Here is a 22,019-nt window from a genome sequence, read left to right on the forward strand (position 1 = left end):
CAGTCCATGAAGATGAGAACTATACCATTCTGAAAGTTAATCCGTAAGATAAACAGTTGTATTTAAATTATAAAAAAATCTCTTTAGATGATAACTTATCTTCTTATTGAAATAATATTTACATCTACAGAGGTATACATGTTATACGCTAAATAACCTTATGCCTTTGTTACCAAGACCTACAGTAGTGCAAGATGGGAACACAGATAAGATGCCAACTTAAGAATTGGTCTGCATTCAGTATTCATTTTAGGTGTATAATTACATAAAACATATATGTTAACTTAGTATATAATTTGTACTTTCGGCCTTGAAATATAAAAACTGATGCAAAAGTTGGCTTCTAATTATTATATCTGATTTTTTTAAATGTGGATCTCCGCTTATTGTTGTTATGCTTTTGGATCTGTGTTTGAATATGAAATTTGTCTTGATCATAAGAACAGGCAGAGAGAGAGAGAGAGAGAGAGAGAGAGAGAGAGAGAGAGAGAGAGAGAGAGAGAGAGAGATGTATGAGGTATTATTATGAATCGAAAAAGAACATTCCCTACATTTCTTATGTTACAGTTGTCCGTGAATATGTTCAGAAGAAAAACCCAATGATTATGTCTTACTTACAAGGTACGTTAAAGTATTTATATACAGTTTAATCGAACTGTGTCATTCCTTAAAATGAGTATTGGATGTTTATTGATAGAAATTACAAAGCAACAATGGACGAAAATACTACATGGTTCTTGTTTCTTTTAGATTTTGTAAATTCTCTCAATCTCAATGACTTGCAAGAATTATCTTCGGGCGAGATGAAAGAAGTGTGGAAGCTTTTGACCACTTTTGTTCAAAGCACGTTCAGTACAGAAAGTGCATATACCAATAGTTCAAGTAATTGAGACAACACTTTCATTTTGATATCATCTAAAAAAACAAAAAGCTTGCGTATCAAACTTTTTTTCTGAATGTGGTGATTTACACCTGATTCGGAAAGCATTTTTTTTATTACAATATATTGAAAAAAAAAACAATTGCATTTAAAGATTTATACAATATATAATTTTTGTTTTATTTTTGGCATGCATAACATTAAGGAATTATTAATCTTTCTTAAGTACAAGTTCAAGAATAAATTGACATAAAGTTGAATTTTGATAACTGTATTCACAACTTTGACAGCTGTTAATATACCGTCAGTTTAAATTATATACCATACCAAACGTGTAACATTCGTATTTCTGTGTATAACAGTTCTAGAGAAAAAGTTTCAAACCTTTTTTTTTAGAGTTGATGCAGAAGACCGATATCTTACAACAAGTAAAAGATGTCAAAGAAACTTTTATAGCCGCACACAGTCATGCTTTAAGGGCCTCTGGTAAATCAAATCATTTTTTATGGTTATCAACCTTAATTTTTATAATTAAAAATTTGTTATTGTCCGGATACTTCTTTCAGGATTGATTTGTAAAAGCCCCGAAGATTATAGTCAAGAGAGCAAGAATAGGTCAAAGAACAATACAGAAGCTATTCTTTTATCCAACCTGAAGGATATTGGGCTAGAATATAGCACACCAACACCATGTGATGGTATTTGTTTCTTTGAAGCCGTTTCTGATCAACTAAAGCGACTCAGATTGCCACCACAGAATGCACATTTAGTTCGTACTAATATTTGGCAATTTTGAAAAGAGAACTATGTTCTGAAGGTATGATGTGTTCACTGTAACTTAATTTTTACTCTTTGAAAATATTGAGTAGGATAACATTTAAATTGCTGAGTGTCACAACATAATAATTTTATTGAAGAGAGAAGATGGAGAAGTTCATTTAAAAGACTTTGTACCTGGAGGCAATCTTGACGCATATTTACAGAAAATGTTACAACAGGGGGAGTGGGCTGATCATATCAATGTTATGTGCATGGCAGCATATTTGCAGCGTGATATTATTGTCATTACCAGTAGACCAAACACCAACCCCGATGATAATATTATTTGGATTTCTAGTGGCAATGCTGCAGGCGACCCTCTTTCTTTCGAACATATATGGGAGAACCAATATCAGTCTCTGCGTCCAATTGTCACTTGTTCTTATTCAGGTTCCATATTTGAGGAATTATATCTTTTTTGAAATTTGAAATCCTTACTTTTTTCAAAATCATTACATGCACATACATATTGCTTTTAAACATTCTTTTCAATATTTTTCTGTATAATATATAGCCTTTATTGCATAATTGAGTAATGAAAAACAATATTTTACCTAGGTACATCTTTATCAAATGATGATAGTTTCAAAGAACCAAATGTCATTCCAAAAAATTCAGATGAATACGTGGAACTTACCGAAGATAGTTTGACCAATTATGTTGAAGGTATATCAGATCGTAAAACCTACACCGTATACCCTTTTTTTTGGGGGGGGGGGGTTTGCTTGTCACAGAATATGTGATAATGAGGAAAATAAAGAACAATTTTTTTGCGTCAGTCATTATTTGCAGTTTAAAAAGCTTCTTAATTAAAATTATACGGAATATAATTTCTGCCTTTTCGAAAATATGCGATGTTTAAATTATCATGAAAATCGAAAATTATATCATCACAAATATTACCAGATATGCGGATTATATTAGCTTTTGGCAGTAAAAATATACGTTTGATTTTGTCTTTAACATTCAATTTCTTCAGGTTTATTTTATACTTAAATTAATAGATCTAACTGGTGAAGGATAAAATGCATTATGTAATTGACATTTAACAACTAAACCATTCTTTTGTACTTTAATAGCATTGTTAAAATCTGTTTCAGACGAGCCTTTTGTTAATTTTGTGAAATCTAAATATTGCAAAAACAGCAGGACTAATGTCCATTTGACCATAAGGAGGATAAGGTATGTATTTGTCTTAAATAGTTCAATGTTTTAAAACATGTTTATCATTGTAAAACATTACAGGTAATCTTAACTATAATATAAAGCATGCAATTAGATTTCAAGATTTCTTAACCATATTCTCTGAATGATTTCCACTTGAAAATTCTTTTGGAATGTCTTTTTTTGACAAGAAAAGCATAGGACTGGTGAATCTTAAATTCACTCTTTTGAATTTTTTTCGATAAATTGGTTGATATGAAATATCTAGTCAAATATACATATATTTCATGTCCCAATTATTGAACATTTGAGGGGCTATTTAGGTCTATGAACTAGTCTTCCTTCGTTTCTCATTATTCTTAAATTGTAAGTGATATGACCGTCACTCAAAGCACCTGTATTTCTTGTGACTAGACCTTTCCTTGTGTACCAAGATATTTGACCTCTTGACCTCGGGGTTTGACCCACTTTATAAGCTTGACCACACTTTATGAACTTGGGTGCAGGGAATTTTTATAAATCGCATGATTATAAATTGTGACAAGTCCTTTCTTTGTGCCTCGACGTTTTTTACGTTATGACATTGACCTTTGAGGTTGATGTAAAGCAAAACTTTAATCCTGTGTATGACTTTAGAACGGTTGCTGATAGCGCCTTTTTATTTCATTGATGCATTTGTTTTGACACTGTTACTTGTTTACCTGATGATATTTACGTAGGAGAATTGTATATTTTCTTTTTAAAAAATGCTTTACTGTATTCTCTGAATGGTTGTTATAAGGTGGATTATAATTTCTTTGCGTATTTCATGTTACAAGACCAATCATTGGGTAGCATAGTTTTTTAACTCTTAAGACTAAACTTTACTTTAAAGCTATACACGCTATAATTTGCGTCAATTTTGAATGACAGTGAAAACGCATGTGTTTGTCTACTTATAAAAGTTATCCTTAATCTGTAAATTACAAGGGTGAATTCCATCTCGTTACAAAGATATAGATTTTTAATTGTTTATTTTCCTGCCAGGAAAATATACCTTTTCATGAATATTGATGAAGGAAGAGCAAACCGACCTCATTGCGCATGTCCGCGGAGAACTAGGTGGTCGTTATTGTTTGCCTAATTAAATATCCAACTTGATTTTTAATATGCTTAACAGTTGTTGATTTGAAATACATACATGTATGATGAGTAAAATACGCTTGCCATCCACGATACCCTTACTTCTGCATTAACACTTATAGGATCTATAAATAGCACATAGGGGAAAAACACAGGTCTACGTCATTTCTTTAAAGGAAGTATTCATATCTACTCACAGGCTTGTATTTTTTTCTTTTGTTTGTACTCGTATATCGGACAAATTTATGCTTTACTGAAAATATCCTTTCCTTTGTGAAACTATCACAATTATGAAGATGTTGACCCTTCACCAGTTTTGGTATGATAGGCTAAATTTAGCTGTCGATATCACGTGATAGATTGATATTCACGAGGAGGCATTACTTTCCTGGCAGGAAAATAAATATTTTTTATTGTTTAATATTTGATATATTTGTTACGTGATCGAATTGAGCATTATAATTAACAGAATAAAGGTAACTTTTATTAGTAATCAAACACATACATTTTCCCCTTTATTCAAAATTGACGCAAATTATAGCGTGTATAGCTTTAAATCATGACATTTATTTGAAAAAAACTTTAAAATGTTGATGAACAGATGAACTGCCACACTGGAGCATCAGTGTTCATAAACCTATATTGGTTTCATGTTCTGTTCATTTCTTTTTGGCTTTCTTGAGAAAAGTTAGTAGTTAACTCTCCGTTTAATGTGGTTTGGATCCAGTGAGCCCAAGTGGTTTTAGATCGTTTTACCTTTGCTTAATAATGGTGATTTTTTCCATTTATTTCTTAACGCTAATTTTTTTATTATGTTCTGGAATCCAACTTGTAAATCTCAAAACGAGACAATTTATTGTAATAGGTAGAAAACTGTATTTTTAAATTTTACATTGTAGGGATGATGAAGATGATGTGATTGTTGACAATTTGATTCATTTAGATTTGATGTCAAAGGGGATTTTTAGCAAACATCATAAGAATAGAACTACCATACAATATAAATGTGAAATGTACTAATTCTATCTCTGAAAATATTTTAGGAACATAATTTGAAAGTTGTAACTATGCATATACATATTTTTAAAAAAGTTATTTTAAAGTTTAAAATAATGATAAAACTTCGAAAATAATTATGATTACATTTATTTCCTGAGAGATATGTAAATGTTGACTTTTTAGATCCAGAAAACCTGCTGGGAAGAACAAGGGACCAAAGCAAACACGAGCAAATGACTGTCGCGCTTATGTTTTATTCCAGTATGACCAGAAACTAATTGCTAAATTGATTAAAATATTGAAAATAACTTAAAACTGGTATTCAAATACATTATTTATGTTTCTCCGATCAGACTTGTATTTCACAAGAGTAAAAAGGCTGTGATTATACGGAAGCAACTTCAGCACAACGGACATGACATAAACAATGACCATGAAAAACACTTTAACCGTCCAGATCCAAGCTTGATTGCGTATATTGAATCTCTTCTTGACCAGGTACATTTGTGTGAACTATTTATATCAATTTCGGATAATAAACATGGTGTGCCAACTGATTTCACATATGGAATCTGAATATTCTTCAATACAAAAAATGTAATTTAATGTTAAACAATGTTTAATTATGCTCATCTCAAGGGTAAAAAACAAATGGAAATACTGTGCAAAGTTTGGCGGTGGGCAAGGGACCAGGGGAAATACGACATTCATGACCGTCGATATTGTCTCACACCGGTTGACGTTAAGAATATTTGTCAGCGATACATAAGTCAAATAAAAAGTTTGTGATAACTTTTATTCATTTCGATTTCCTCCAATGGTTGACAATTAGATATGATCTTATTATTCATATTTTGGAGGGGATAGGTATAAATGTTTATTTACATATGCAAGTCTTAAAACACCCCATTTGAAATCATTATTTTAAAGATCACGCACTTGAATATTATGAGTTGTAAACATAGGTAATAACAAATTACAAAGTTCACCGACACGAGGTATCTCCTGTATGAGGCACTACCTTTATGAGACCACCTTTATCCTATAATATGAAAATCATAGTTAATGATCTTGGATATTCATGGATAATGTTTTGAAACAATATTGTTTATCAAATATAAAAAAATTCAATGATAATTTTATGTTGATTTCAAACCGTATTATAAGGCACAATGCTAATCATTACAATAATATAAAATACGATATTACATCCTATGATACTTTCAAAATATATCCTATTTAGCAATATAATACTATAAATAGAATGATGCAATATGATATTGAAGCATATGATTACAAATTGTATCATGTTTTACATTATTGCTTAATCGCAAAACACAATATCATAATATATGATACAATATCATTGTCATGAAATTTGATACAATATCATATCAAATAATACATTACAATATTGTAACATATGATATTATTTTGCATAATATAGAATGATATTGTATTATATGATGTTGTATCATATTTGATACTTTTTATTATATTGTACAATATTTATTATTGTATTTCATATATTATTTGATACAATATTGAATCATATCAATGATAAAGTAATATAATATATTATACAATATCATATTATACAATATCGTATCATATGATACAATAATAAACATTAGATATATCATTTCACGTGATATAATAGTTGATAACATTTTAAACAGATATCATATTATACAATATCGTATCATTTGATATGTTATTATATTTTATACGATATCGTATCATATAATACAATACTTTATATTGCAATATTATATGAAACAAAATCATGTGATTACATGATATCACAATTTTTCTTTTAGGCTTCATCAGAATGATGCAGTTGCTGTAAACGAGTTATGTACACAAGTTCTGACGGATGAAATTATTCTCTACCAAGAATTAATACAGTAAGGAAATACCGATTATTTCAGGATTTTCAAAGTTTAAATAAAACACCAAAACATACTGCTAAAGCTCTGTTAAAGTGTTTGTACAAGTTTTGTATTTTTATTTCTTTTCAAACTTTAGATTGCCTGAGATCGTCTATTTGCAAAGAGAAATCTTTAATTTGTTTAGGTTAAGATATAACACCAATTTGGTTGAAATACCAGTATCTATGGAAACAATATATTGAACATATTAATTCAGACATTCTAATTTGCAGTTGCTGTCAAATTTAAATAATTGTTTCATACGTTTCAAATAAAACACACAGATGCATAGTTTTAAAAGTAGAGAAGAAAATGTACCTTGTTTATGTTTAAAAAATCAAATTCAGAGAAACCCAGCCTCTAATTATAGTGTATCTAAATTCCACGCAAAGAGAAAAAATGAAAGAAGTAGCCAGAAATGTTGTGTTTCTAGACGCAACTTACAAAGGTTCAGTATTTGAAAAATCAAAAAACAAAGCTATTCGAAAAGAATTATTTCTCTTATGTATAAATCAACTTCATTAGATTTATGTCATGTTACATGTCATTTATAGAAAGGGGTAATAATGAAACAATTTATAAGCTTTAATGCCACATATAATATTTTGTTCATCTGAGAGATTTAGCAATATGTCATTGCTAAAACTCTCAGATGAACAATATTTCATCAACATGAAAAAAGTTATTTTAAACTATCAATTACCTTCATATACATGTAGATCTGAAGGATGATTAATAATTACAGGTTTGACTGCATATGGGTACGTTTTTTACGCTTTGGTGGCTAGAAATGAACAGAATAGGGGTACACCACTTGCCTATTGCATTGCGTCAGAAGACAATAGCGATTTGGTTAAAACATTTTTGACAGCAGTAAAGAAATCTGCATCCACTCATGGATATCTTTTTTGTCCAAGGTAAAATTTCTACCTATATCTTTTGGAATTTAATGCGTTACCTTTTTTACCAAAGCATACTAAAAGAAAAGGTTCAAAGACATTTGTAAATCAATCTAGGATAATATAAACTTATATTGACACAATGTCAAGGTAGAATACAGTTGATAATCCGTTAATATCTGTCTTCATCATAGATCATTTATGGTAGACAAAGACCAAAAGGAAATCAGCGCAATTAGCACAGTATTCCCCTACAGCACAATATTACTATGCTGGTTTCATGTATTACAGGTTTGATAATTATAATGCCAGTGGGTTTTTTGGTGGTTTTATATAGCATTTTTAATTATAGTATTATGTACAAAAATAAATATAGGTTCTCAAAGCAAGCTCGCATATAATACCCACACCCCCGCTAAGAAAATATCATACATATTAAGGTGCCTCGCTACACCTTGAAATAGTTTTTTAAATCAGCAGAAAATTACTTGATTATGAGAGGCATGATGGATAAGAAGTATATGTGTCAAATAGGCGAAAAAAATGTGCAATTTGAGATAAAAAATTATCTTCTCAAAAATTTAATTAGTAAACATGAACAAAAGCCCCAGGCGGATTCGAACTCATGACCTGCGGTTAACAAGCCTGATACTTAAGCCATTGAGTTATTATGATATACATCTAAATCGATTGATACAAACAGTTAAAGAAACACTTAAATCGCCATCTAGTGACGTAGTGTCTTAAAAAGTATAAGTCTCGGTGCAGTGAAGTACCTTAATGGACATGCTTTAAATTGATAGGCAATATACCGATTCCTGAACAAGAAAGAGTCTGGAATATCAGGAAATCAGCATGCAACGACTCGGAAGAAAGTTGTGGAATACATAAGGTCTATGCGACTATGTGCTACGGTAAATACAACTACTCAAAATGTTTTTAGGGAAGCATATACTAGTAAACATAAAACAACTCTTGCTACTCTTGAACTTTTAATAATAACCAACAGTGAAAAACATTACTTAATGTTTGGGATGGACAAACAATTATGTGTTACATGTTGCTAAAATTGTAAAAAAAAAAAAAAAAAAGAGAGAGAACAAAATAATTTGTTACGTTATACCATGTATAATTATTGGTACACTTTTCTTATTACAATTTCGTTCAATGTAGAAAGAAGATTTCATGAACTTTGTTGGCATAATTCACGAGGAAATGCCAACTGAGAAGGTTACAATATATTTAGAAATCCACTGGTGCAATAAAAAATTGGGGGCCTTTCTGGAGCAATTACGGTCGTCATTTTTTCGTGAAGATCGGGAGACAAATAATTTAGTTGAGCGGTAGTTTTTTATCTGTTTTCATATAAAGAAATTGGCACAAAAACTTCAAAATCGTTGAAATAAGGTTTTTTAAATAATTGATTTGGTAACATTGATGTATATGTGTCAAATAAAAAAACGCAAGCTTTTGAGTAGGAAACACACTACAGGTTATTTCATCAAGAGGAAGTATATGCATTCAATCTATCTTGAGTCTATTGAGTAAAACGTTCATAACAGGCTTTCAACTTGAAAATAAATAGAAAAGCTGAATGTAATATATTTAGTTAAGAACACTCTATTTCCTTATTTGATCTGATCATTGAAGAAAAACAAGTACCACTATAAAATTTCAAGAATTTTGCACATCTGCTTTCTTTATTTTTAGTTTTTTTCTTGGAATAAAATACCATTCCCTTGGTGGCTACAACAACCATCGAATTGAGGATTTGCTGCTGTTGCTTCATGACCATGTTACAACGTTCTACGAGTATGTCATACATACTGCCCTCAAATATGTTGCTTTAAAAAATAATTGCTGAAATACGTCATCATTTACAAAATAGTTAAAAAATTTTGTTGTGGACAAGAATTTCAAAAAAAGCTATTATTCCTTCACCTTCATTCAAGGATCAAGTTCAAGACCACAGGTTTACGTTTGTTGATTTGTTTGCCTGAAAATAGAAATAAAAAGACATAAATACTCATATTTAAGTTCTCTAAAACAAAGTTGGGAACATCTTAAATCTGTTTCCAATCAAGATGTGAATAAATTCCGACTTCCTCTGTAATTCATAACTATTCTAATTAACCATTTTCACTTTTTCAACATTAATTTTATAGCTATATGGACGAACTTGCGCCAAGTGTGGTAGGCTTAAAAATGCACGAGCTTTGAAGAATCAAAGAGGGAAAATAGTAGCTGAGAACATGTTAAGGGCAGGAATGGACAAAAATATACAGTGGGTCACAGAGACAAAATGTAGAGATCCCTTTCAAAGCAGTCCTGACAAGCTTTATGATGTTGATATTGTCAACATAAATTGCAATTGTCCAGCATCTGCTCAAGGAGGTAATAGGTTAAAGACATTGCTATTTGGAAAAATTAGATACGGACATATGAAAGTTACTAACAGGTTCAGTAAAAATTAATCAATCTAGATATATCTTACATGTGCCATACAATTATGATGGCTATAACAATCAGTTGTTAAGTTATAATGTCATTTTTGGATTTCTTTCAGGTCTTTGTAAACATATCCACCTTAGAAAAATGGCCGCTGTTCTCAAGAACATAGACTTAGACAAGGAGAAGATTGTCCAAGCAGACCTCATATATAATTAAGGGCAGTATCGCCATGACAAAGACAATGAACAGGTTGAGATTGTAAGTTTACCTAGATCAGTGTCCATTGTAAACCTTGCAACTCAAACCTGTTCTTGTTATGCCAACAGTCTTGGCATCCAATGTGTGTGCACCATTGTTGCCAACATGGTTGCACCACAATATTTGAACCCATGTTCTGTAAACATTGAAGTTGCAGAGACAGAATTAAAAGAACCTAATGAATCGCTAGATCAGAAGGTGAGGCAGAAACTGCAAGCTGTCAATTTAGTTATAAACAGCCTCCAATTTAAAGAGGTGTCTGAACAAAGAAAAAGGAGCATTCTGCAGTCTTTGAACGCTATTTATTCAAGCTGCATTGGAACAATTTTTCATAAAAAGACTACCAAAAGGAAACAACAACCTCTTTTTCCTAACAGGAAGGCCAAAAAAATTAAAGAGGACCACCCGTATACAATGACCAAAAGAGGTTGTAAAAGTAACAACAGTAATAAGAAGGAAGATGGAAGTTTTAAAATGAGTGCAAGAAATAAGGGTTCTACTAGAAACACATTTCAATAGAATAATGAATAATGTTGAATTCCATTTTACAACTTCTTTGGGACTCTTCATGAGTAAACACCAATCTGCAACACTAAATTCTTGTTCCCCGAAACACTCTGAATGTTTATGTATATCGGATGTGTGTACCTACTTGTCAGGAAGCAAAGATTCCAGTATCAGGCAAAAAGCTTCAAATACTTCTCCATGCCTTGCCTTATTCAAGTCAGTTTTGTTGACCTCTTGTACAATAACCTGTAGTATTTCCCTATAGACAAAGGTGAAAAATGTATTTGATGAGACATTATGATTTACAACATGCTTGTACACTTTATTATAAACCCTAATACATATGTTGTTGGTCAAATGCATTTCGGGATTATTTCATTAACATTATGTTATAAATATAGATTTTTAATGATTTTCAAATAAATTACAAGATAGAATAAAAACATTTGAAAAAGCAAGGTCTATGCAAAATTGCAAATTGTAACCATCCACCGACTATATCAATACTTATTTTATAACTTTCAATGACATTAAATTTTTCTTAAAAACTTCAACTCATAGATTCTATCAAATGCAATATTTAACTTTACTAGTGACTCATATTTTCTGGTCAATTAGCTTTGGGCTGGTAAATAAAAACTAAAACACAAGCTTGGTTTAATTTTATTACTTACTTAACATTCTCAATGTCTGCTTCTTTTTGTGCACGAGAACCAGACATATTGTCCAAAACTCTTTCTTTAATACTTTCTTTGTCTAGAAGACTTTCTGTGAGCTCGCTTAATGATTTGATTTGGTATTGCACATCTCCTGTGAAGATTATTATATGCATTAGTAAAATCATAATAAGAAGCTCCATGGTCCATATTGTTCGCTTAGCAACCATAGCCTCAATGAAATCAGATTAATGGAGTCATATACGAAATATCTGGACAACGTATTAGAATAAAGTCTGTATAAAAAGATTTTCAAGATTTTCTCTACATATCCTTGATAAACATTGAGCCCTTTGGTAACATGGTGATTTTATAGTCATATCACATTTTGAGCATTGCAGTTCTCTAGAAGATCTTAAAGGGTACCTGCAGTGCCGGTCAATTTTTGATATAATGGAGATCTATGTGTAAAAACATCATCCTGAAATTTTACATCGATCGCATAAGTAGTTTTCGAGATATTTGGGGAAAACCCGATTTCACACCTGAACGAGTTTTGAATCAAGCCGTTTTGGCGCGAGATGAACTGTGACGTCACGGGGTCAACGCCGCTGTATGAGAAACAGGAATATCGTATGAAAACTGTTCGTTTTCTTGCATTGTTTAATCGATATATGAACATTTTTTCTGTTATTTTGTTTCCGTATCAACCCTGGATGACTAATTATACTGTCGTTTGAGTTTAACCCGTATTTTATCGAACAAAAATGCCGAATTTGGACAATTGTTTGCTTCATGAATTTCGTCAAATGTGTAACACATTTTACATATAAATGCACACCATATGTAGCAAAATGACAATTAATCAAAGCATTATTGTTATACGAAACATCTATACTACTATATTAAAATAATAGACTCGAATTTTTGGTCTTTAATATCGAGAATTCAGAAGAATACTATCTTCTGTTTTATATATTTTAGACATCATTGGTACTTGAAGATTACCAATTTGTTTTTATTTTTTCTCAGTTAAGCTTCGCTAATTAATAATCAACGAAAATTCCTCAAAAAATCCCGGAAATCACCTGGAGTTTTTGGATTTTACAATCTTGTGCTTGCGCAATACATTCACGCTAACGGGATCTTTAGTTTATGTTTCCATAATATCACATCTGCATGAATAAACTCAGAAATGATAATACAAATACGGGTAAATTTTCATTGGACTTTTGCTATATATTCTGTTCATGTATATATTAATGATTTCTTATGAGAGAGTATAAGATAACAAATATACATTTGAAGTACTTTTGTCTTCGTGATGATAAAATTATTTGATTACATGCCAAAAAAAGTTACATTATATTTGTTAGGAGAGTGAAGATAGAATATGTTTTATCGTAAAAATGAATAATGTCCTACGGACCCAGTTTTACAAAGAAAATATGTGTACGTTGGTGAAAAGGTGTTGAATTCGTCCATTCTATGGATTAAAAGTTTTAGTTGAAAGGTATTTGCAGTCTCAAAAAGGTTTGTTGTGATGAATTTGACTGTTATTTTCAAGGCAACTTCATTAACTTTCTCCAAAATCGTTCCGGAGCGATTCAGCAATTTTCTGCTACATTACGGGTATAAGGAGGGCATTCTAATTGTGGTGAGGGCCTTTCCCGAGACTCAGTTAGATTATTCAAATTAAGTAAAGTGAAGTGAAATTAATAGCATTATTGTAGGCTTATAGCTTTGTTATGTAAATGTCAATAATAAGGTGTGTCGATGTACCTATTTCGTAAATGTCCAATATGCAATGTCAACCCGTGCACGCACGGTCAAAGTCTAGTATTTTGTTAATATTGTCATTCTTTCGAATGATTTCTCAGTGACATTATTAACTGATTATAATAATAATATTGATGAAACATAATGATATTTCGTAAAAGGTAACTCGGGGTCTATTCCTCGTATAAGGCATAACATTACAAATGATGTCGACCGATTATTCAATGATATTGATATCGGACCAATAACAATCAAAATAGTATGCATTCTTTAACAAACAAACACGGGATTATAAACGGATCAAGGCGAAAGTCCAGGATGGCTGCATGCATGATTATGTCTGTCTCGTATTCTTTTAAAAAAAACGATAATGGAATTTAATTTTACATTTATTTACATCCTTTGTCAAAATGTTCCAGTTTATTTAGATTTCATAATGATTCGTTGTCAGTATTACAATTTAAGCTATACGGAGTTATAAAGTGTTTAATTGCTGACCATAGCGCTCGAAAAAAAGTTGCACTATATTAAATAACAAATTATAAATCCGAAATAATTACTTGATCACATAAAAAAGGTTTCAATTGCAGAATTGTAAATTTTTGTCATTATTTAAGTGATAAGATAAGTAACAAGAAAGGCATTTACTTCGAACATTAGTTTTACTATTCAATAGTATCATGCATGCTTCTTTAATCACTGATTGTCGGACTATACACATGTTTTAGCTGACGAATGCTTGATTTTACACAGTCTAATTTATTTTTCTGTTTTATTATCTTTTAACAATTGAGTAGCTAATTATACACAAATCAATTTACCAGTCTAGAGGTGTGAAACCCTCTCTTTGTTCACCAGACTCGTGTACCTTGTGTATACATACCCCAGATACACGTGTGTCTGGAGCAGTGGCTTCGTTAGTTTACCTGTTTACCTGTGTCATTATCTCGGATCACTCGTGTGTGAAAGGATATTATGTAATCAATAAAATGAATAATGAACATAAATTTGCCCATGTTAGCGTTTTAAGATATCGTATTCATCGGTAAAAAGGCGACGAGAATAACAAATTTTAAAATCCTTTAAAAAGAAATCAGATTGTAATAAAATAATAACGGATACAAATTTCTAGATCTACAATACTTAAATTAACAAAATACGTTAAAACATCAGACCTATATCAATCATTTTGGCTGAAAAATCGAATTTAATTTGTATAGCTTTGTAAGGAAATTTCCGTCGTGTTGACCTCGTGACGTCACTTCCGCTGAAGCCTCGTTATCGCCTAATTCTGTTTTCTCTTGATTAGATTTCCCAAAGCAGGTAAAAATAGCCACTTTGAAGGGGCGTAACTTCATTATTTTTGCACCGATTTCGATGCGGTTTTTTGCATTAAATTTTGGTAAATAAACTCTTTAACATATGTTTCACATCGGCTGGGCTGCAGGTACCCTTTAACTAGCTGTTCATATATCTATAAACCTACATCAAACGTTGAGCCCTTTGTGGGGCTCAGGATTGTCTAGGGACCCCAGTCTAAGTTAATAATAATAAGTAATATGTCAAAATGCTTGCATACAGGTACCAGTTATACCATGTATTATAACATTAAGATATTAGTGATATTAGTTCGAATTTTCCCTATGTGACACTTTCAACCCACCTCTCCTCCATTGTGGTCCCACCCGGCTGATCATGATTTAAACAAGTTTAAAACGATACTACCTGGGGATGCTTACATACAGGTTTCAGCTTTTCTGGTTTAAGTTTTCGGATCAGATGGAAAATTACAGTTCTCAATCATTCTCAACTATTTCCCTTTTAAACAGATTTTTAACAAAGAATCCCCTTCACTGAATAATGATTTGTGCCAAGTTTCGTTGAAATTGGTCCAGTCATTCTGAGAAGATGTTATAAATGTGAAAAGATTACAGACAGACGGATGACAGAAAAAATGTGATCAGAAAAGCTCACTTGAGCTTTCAGCTCAGGTGACCTAAAAAGATAAAAAAAAAAAAACCTCACCTAAGCTTTCAGCAAGTTGAGCAAGAAAGTTTACAGATCAAGGGAGAGAGAAACAGACTGAAACTGATCAGGAAAAAGCTTACTTGAGCTTGATGTAAACAAACACTTTTATTTTCTAAAGATAGTAATCCAAGAGAAAGATTTATGAATTCCATGCTATTTGCTTGTTATGTGATGAAACAAACTGTCATACTCACCCTTGGTCAGCAATGACCATGCAGGGTTCACTGGTGTGTCATTGGAGCATGGCTTGGGAATAAGATCTATAATTTGTTTTAACCCTGAGCAATTATGCACTCCACTGCTGGATTTTCCAATACATAAATAGTCTCTTAATTGAACTAGGGACATCTTCTCTGGAGCTTCAGTCCGTTCAATTAGCTCATCCCCACTAATTAAATGTAACATTTTTGAACACGATCTATTTGATCTCACAGACTGGTCTACTGGTGACGGCTCTGATATCTGAGAAAAAAAGCACTTATTACATTTACATGTATAAAAAACTGTCTACAAAAAAATATCGCATTGATGCTAAGACACATTTTTGCAGACAGATGATCAATATTAATTATTTACTTACTACTAGCTTTCAACTGATCTAAGCTGGAAATGGCATTCCAATCAGCTATTTCTGATGTTTCTGAATTTATAAACGAAAGCATAAACTATATTAAATATTCATATTATTGCTAAAGCCAATCAAATTCTTCCTCTACATCAATATATATAAAAAAAACCTTACTTCTTTTAAGAATGCAGATTTATCTTGAAATGAATTACTATGGAAAGAATTGCCATTAAATACAAAACCTCCAACACTCACGGATATTGTTTAGTGTTTTCTTCGAATTTCTTTCTAAAAAAAAAAAGATAGAGAGAGAGAGAGAGAGAGAGAGAGAGGGAGGTAAATTTGAATTCAATTTTAGAAATGATGTCAAATTTTCCATTCCTGCAATTATCATTCAATTGTCTAAAGAATATTAGTAATAATTCAATCATGAAGAATAATTAGAAAATACCTTGGCTATGATCTCTACTTTCGTTTTTCACAGCTCCCTGCAAGATACATATCAATTTTATAAAACTTTATAATAGTAATTTACTTTCTGCAAACTCAAATTATGCGATTTAATGAGTCGTTTGGATAAATATGTAAATATAAATATTGTATGAGGGATAAATACACGCAAGAGTAAGTAACGGGGGACCTGGGGTCATCTTTATCTATTCCATCAATGGGGGCTAAAAACATAAAGAATGCCTATACCTCTTTCTCTGTGGAGTGATCTTTGCTGGGCTCTGTCTGTGAAATAAAACAGTCAATGATTGAATTTGAGTATAATTATGTGATCCATATAGGTTAAAGATTTCTAAGCCTAAGCTTTCTTTAAATGAGTCATGTCTTACTTTTTGCAGGTATCTTTTTCTGACACAAGCCTACAACATGAGTAAATAGAGTTGTTACATATGGAACTTTAAATATAGCTTGAAACTCTTATATGTGACCCTAAGGTCATTCAATAACAAAATTAAAACGGGGGACCTGGGGATTAGAAACGAGCAACATTATTAAATAGAGGTGGTAAAAACTCCTATATGGGGCCCTGAGGTCATCCAACAACAAAATTAAAACTGAGGACCTGGGGTCATCAATTTCTATTGGATTAATGAGGGCAAAAAACATGAAGAATGCCTATACCTGTTTTGCGGTGGAGTGCTGTCCAGTGGGTTTAGACTTAAAAAAAAAACAACAATGATAGCATAAGACTATAGTTATGTGATACATGTAAGTCTCAGATTTCAAAGTCAGGGCTTTCTTTAAAGTGAATCAATTCGTACATTTACAAGATCTAACTTTTGGACAAAAACCTACAACATGTAACATTTGGACTTTGAATATAGCATTAAACTCATATATGGATCCTTAAAGTCATCCAACACTAATTGAAATCAAAACTCGGGACCAGGAGTCATCTATTTCTCTTCATTAATGGGAACCACAAAACATAAAGAATGTAAATGTGTACCTGTTTCTTTGTTGACTCAAATCCACTGGGTACAGTCTGTGAAATAAATATTCAATGATAGCATAAGACTGTATCTGATACTTGTATGTAACAGTTTCTATACAATGTCAAATAAGTTTCAACATTAATGTTTGAAATATTTACAAGTACTTTCCTAAAAATGGAATATCTATTCTGTAGGTTCATTTACTGATTTGAATTCCATTGTCTGTGAAATTAATGGGCATGGTTAAATAAAATTATCTATTTGCTTTACTTTCACTTTAATTGTTGTTGATTTTTTCTTGATATACTTGTAAATGACATAAATGGCAAGAATTCTGAAAAGTCAAAATATCTTTTAATTCGTTAATTGGTAATTGTAAAATTTTGTATTAAATGCTTATATATAAAATAGCTGCATACATACCTTAGCAAGTTCTGACTTTCCTAAAATGAAAATATAAAATTGTTTACATACAAACAGATACTTTTTGGCATTGTACTGCTTAATTATTTTTCCCTCTTCCCAAAGACATTTTATAAACAAGGTTTTCAAGGAAAAGGAAATTTAAAATACCAGGATAACAATAGGCTTTCTAAATTGGACTCAGCTTTTGAAATATTTCAAATATAAACTAAATCGCGAACTTTAGAGATATGGTGTGAGAAACTACAGTTAATAAGGGATACTGTACAAAGGATGTGCATACAAAAAACTATCTGACTTGAATATACTAGTATTTGATTGACTATTAAATGACAAAAGGATCGGACAAAGTTCTAAAAAAAAACTTAGTCCTCTTTTTGTTTTAAACATAGTATATTACAATGTCATTCTTTTTTATTTATATGCTGGCAATAAAAGCATCTATACTAATGCTTTGCTATGCATGCAACGAGGCATCGGTTCTATTGTACAAGCCCAGAACATATGTACAAATTCCATTTTTAAGGCATTTCATTAATCAGTACCAAAAGCATTTTATTGTAATTTGATGTATCATTTCAGTCTACCTGACAATTTTGGTAACTTCCTTTCACACATTATTCTCTTGTTATTTAATTTTAAAACTTGCTGACAATTATGAGCAGAGTTAAGTAAATTTGATTGTTATACTTTCATGTTAAATACTGAAATCTGATTGGTTAAGACGCAGTTAATAATATTTTCTATTACCCTCAGCGTTAGCAACGCACTTAGCAACGGGTAACATTAAAAAATGTTACATGCGCGAAAATTATGCGCGTACGGTTCACTGTAGAATTCACGTTATTCCTATATAAAAGCAGTAAAATTTTCTTAAAAATTAAGACATTCAGTATAACAAAATATATAGTGCCTGTTTGGGAGGATAACAGTTGAAATTGACACCCCTCGAAAACCATTGTCAACCTCCGCTTCGCGTCGGTTGACAATGGTTTTCTTGGGGTGTCAATTTCAACTGTTACCCTCCCAAACAGGCACTATTTATATAATATACACCACACAAAAACCTATCTTTAGTCAGATCATATTAAAGAGCAAGCAGACTCAGACTAAATCAACACCAAATTAAAATATCTTTAGAGCTGATTCTTATTAAAATGTATAATTGCATGAGTACTGATGAGAAAATTTAATGTGCATAACTATATTTACTTTTGTTAGCATATGAATTCTATTACATACAGCAAACAATATGTTTCATACATTACCAATAATCTGCAGTTAAAAAAGACAAAAGATCGAATAAAAAAAATGATCAACACACGAACACAGGCGATATAATGTTTTCTACTGAACATCCATAGAGAATATGAATACAGTATTGTATAATTAGCAGTTTGTATGTTATTAACCATTGACTTAAAACATTTTGTATTATCTTTTGTACAAATATGATTCCTATTACCTAATATAAATTAATATATAATTCGATATAGTATATTTTGTTCAGTCTACAGCCAATATATATAATAGGAGATAATGGACATGAGCTTATATATAACATTATCAAGGGGTTACAAAAAGGAACAATTGTACTCACTTAAAGGACTCGCACAGCTGCACAGATTACACACTCCTGATCGTAGGCAAAAGTTGCATCTTCTCTAAAAAGGAAATTAGCAGAAATTCATAATTAAGATTTATTTACATTAAGATGGTGAACTTTTAACTTTTTTTTTTATTTTAAAGTAAGTTAATTGAATAAAATAAATTTGATGGTTGCCATCTTATATGCAGAAATGCATTAAGAGAATTAATATAACAAAAATTTAATGCATAGTTTATTAGTGCATATTTACCATATAAAAGGGACCCTTATGGCATTGATGGCAACTCTTTGGTAAAGGCTCTTTAAAATAACAAATTTAAAGAATTTAAAAAGCATTTCATTTTAAAACTCATAACTCTTTTATTTTTCAATAATGAATGCATTTTTAAATTAGATACACATTGTGTAAATGGACATATACAGACAGCTTCCACATTTTAAAGATCAGTTTTCGTTATAGTTTTTGCTCAGGAACAGTATATTAAACAACCTGTAATCCTCTTTCAGCTGTGCATCAATTGCTACAACTTTTGATTGGCGATTCCTCTACTCTTTGAATACAAATATATATATGTCGATTTTGTGTCTCATTCAAATTATTTTTTTTTACTGGCAAAAACTTACGCAGTGCTTGGATGATTTCAACGCCTATATTCAGTCTTTCATCCTCAACTTGCAATGGGGCTGTTGTATCTGTATTTCTTATATATCTCTCGAGATACTACATATGAGTTGTCATTCAAAAAAAAAAGGAAAACAAATTACCATTATAAAGGAAGGAAAAGGTGGAGATAGATTCATACCAAATTCTGGAACTGAACTTTATTTATGTAACAACGACTGATTATCAAGTTCTACGACTTATATTAATATCTCTTGTTGGCATGGATGTTAGCGCGAGGGGTCATTGGTGAAGGAAGAAGATGTATGCCCGGAGAAAACCCACGTCTCCAAGCCGGCGAGAGCCGTACCCTATCACATACAACCACTGTCGATCACGAGGATTGAACTTTTGTCGCAGCGGTGAGAAGCGAGTGCATTGTCCACTAAGCTACTTGGACATCAACATACCAAAATCAATGTGCATGTAATTAAACTTCAGTAAATTTAAGCATTATAGAAAGCAACAGACTTGTAAATTTTTAGGGATGTAAACCATTTCCTTTTAACAGGATACTTGATGGAATGTACCAGTATCTAATACTAAAACGTGTATTAGATTACACAGATGTATATTTTCCAGTTATTTCAAAGTACATATACTTATCAAAAACTTTTCAAACAGAACTTAAATATGCATATGATACACATTTGTACGTCATAACCATGCCATCATCGATACCTGTAAATGTATGCAGTTATTAATGACCAATCATCAGGTATACAGCTGATGTCACTTATTGTGGTCATTATTTTTGAATGGCTTAAATGATTTCTTTAAGTGAACATCGTTTTTATGGTCCATTATTTTTAAATCACTTTTATTTTATCTAATATACTGTTGCAAAATTGGAAAGGCAGAGATATTTTGCTATCTACATGTACGTCTAAAGTAAATAAATATTTTTATAAATTTGAGAAAAAATTAAAGAATACAGGGTAAACAATCGCTCTATGAGATAATATTTGACTAGCGTTCCTATTACAAAGTTGCGAGACGATTGTTTCCATCTTGCATTGATCAAATCATCTGCCTAAACATTAGGAACTGTAAACCATTTTTAATTATTGGTGTATTAATTGATGTCTTTTGTGCTTACATGTATTTGCTAAATAAATTTAACACAGAAAATCATTTTGTTACACTCTATGTATATGCATATATTCATGCATTATGAAAGTGATAAAAAACAGAGTTGCCGACTGTTTAAAAGGGCTTAACTTGGCTCAAGAAAATAACAAGACTGTTATTTACATTCTCAGTGAGTACCCGCATACTTAATAGGGGAATTGTAAAAGTAAACAATTATCAAATATTGACCGATTTGACATCCCTAATAATTTTACCAGCCTATTCATATACCTTTAAACAAAAAATCCCACAGGATGTGAAGTCCTGCTGTATGGGGACATCTGAAGAGCTACTTAGCTGCCACTCGCCATAGCCCATGGTTTTAGAGAAAGAGCTACAAAATTCAGTCAAAGATTTAACTACTCTGTCTTTGGTTCTACATTGAACAAAAATGCATTGATGTGGTCTTTATATACATTATAGGAACATGTACAGTTAACTTTCAGCATATCTTACAACTTGTCTTTTTTTTAATTAAATATATATTAGGGATGTCGAATCGGTCAATTTTTAGTACTCGGTTACTCGGACGTTTTTCCGATCGAGTACCCGGGTACTCGGTAAGACTGTAAACAAAGATGAACAAGTACATTGATAACTGTAAAACCTTGGTCACTTTTGTAGAAATAAAACCACATGATCTTATGGGAGATTTCCCCGTAAGTGTGTTTCTGTTGTAAGAATTATGA

General features: G+C 31.4%; 1 protein-coding gene and 4 long non-coding RNA genes across 5 annotated transcripts; 3 read left to right on the forward strand and 2 right to left on the reverse strand.

Moving 5' to 3' along the window:
* The first annotated feature begins 655 nt into the window (after nucleotides 1–655).
* LOC136270782 (uncharacterized) lies at nucleotides 656–5,250 on the forward strand. The gene is made up of 8 exons (XR_010708643.1): nucleotides 656–882; nucleotides 1,277–1,366; nucleotides 1,447–1,697; nucleotides 1,798–2,089; nucleotides 2,258–2,365; nucleotides 2,800–2,881; nucleotides 4,885–4,998; nucleotides 5,168–5,250. It is a non-coding gene; the product is annotated as an uncharacterized lncRNA (long non-coding RNA).
* A 91-nt stretch (nucleotides 5,251–5,341) lies between these two features.
* On the forward strand, nucleotides 5,342–7,826 carry LOC136270783 (uncharacterized). Its single transcript, XR_010708644.1, has 4 exons — nucleotides 5,342–5,482; nucleotides 6,805–6,891; nucleotides 7,263–7,363; nucleotides 7,661–7,826. It is a non-coding gene; the product is annotated as an uncharacterized lncRNA (long non-coding RNA).
* Nucleotides 7,827–9,489: 1,663 nt separating this feature from the next.
* LOC136270785 (uncharacterized) lies at nucleotides 9,490–11,707 on the forward strand. The gene is made up of 3 exons (XR_010708645.1): nucleotides 9,490–9,626; nucleotides 9,980–10,208; nucleotides 10,381–11,707. It is a non-coding gene; the product is annotated as an uncharacterized lncRNA (long non-coding RNA).
* LOC136270784 (uncharacterized) lies at nucleotides 9,620–16,677 on the reverse strand. The gene is made up of 7 exons (XM_066069459.1): nucleotides 16,513–16,677; nucleotides 16,317–16,349; nucleotides 16,074–16,133; nucleotides 15,688–15,955; nucleotides 11,705–11,840; nucleotides 11,176–11,289; nucleotides 9,620–9,810 (listed from the first exon to the last, which is right to left on the reverse strand). Exons 4-7 carry the CDS (start codon nucleotides 15,896–15,898, stop codon nucleotides 9,789–9,791), a joined length of 483 nt encoding a protein of 160 aa, XP_065925531.1. The 5' UTR covers nucleotides 15,899–15,955; nucleotides 16,074–16,133; nucleotides 16,317–16,349; nucleotides 16,513–16,677; the 3' UTR covers nucleotides 9,620–9,788.
* A 2,829-nt stretch (nucleotides 16,678–19,506) lies between these two features.
* Nucleotides 19,507–21,547, reverse strand: LOC117685741 (uncharacterized). The gene is made up of 3 exons (XR_010708646.1): nucleotides 20,163–21,547; nucleotides 19,789–19,838; nucleotides 19,507–19,593 (listed from the first exon to the last, which is right to left on the reverse strand). It is a non-coding gene; the product is annotated as an uncharacterized lncRNA (long non-coding RNA).
* Nucleotides 21,548–22,019: the final 472 nt, after the last annotated feature.

Source organism: Magallana gigas, chromosome 8, assembly GCF_963853765.1.
Source record: "Magallana gigas chromosome 8, xbMagGiga1.1, whole genome shotgun sequence".
In the NCBI taxonomy this organism is placed as follows: domain Eukaryota; kingdom Metazoa; phylum Mollusca; class Bivalvia; order Ostreida; family Ostreidae; genus Magallana; species Magallana gigas.

Bases quoted from the DNA above. Each gene is read 5' to 3' on its own strand.
- LOC136270784 (XM_066069459.1), bottom strand. From the start codon at position 15,898: ATGTTACATTTAATTAGTGGGGATGAGCTAATTGAACGGACTGAAGCT. The intron at 11,290-11,704 runs GTAAGTAATAAA...CTTTGTCTATAG, and splicing joins GCAGACATTGAGAATGTTAA to GGAAATACTACAGGTTATTG. The intron at 9,811-11,175 runs GTAGGTACACAC...TTCTATTTTCAG, and splicing joins GAATCTTTGCTTCCTGACAA to GCAAACAAATCAACAAACGT.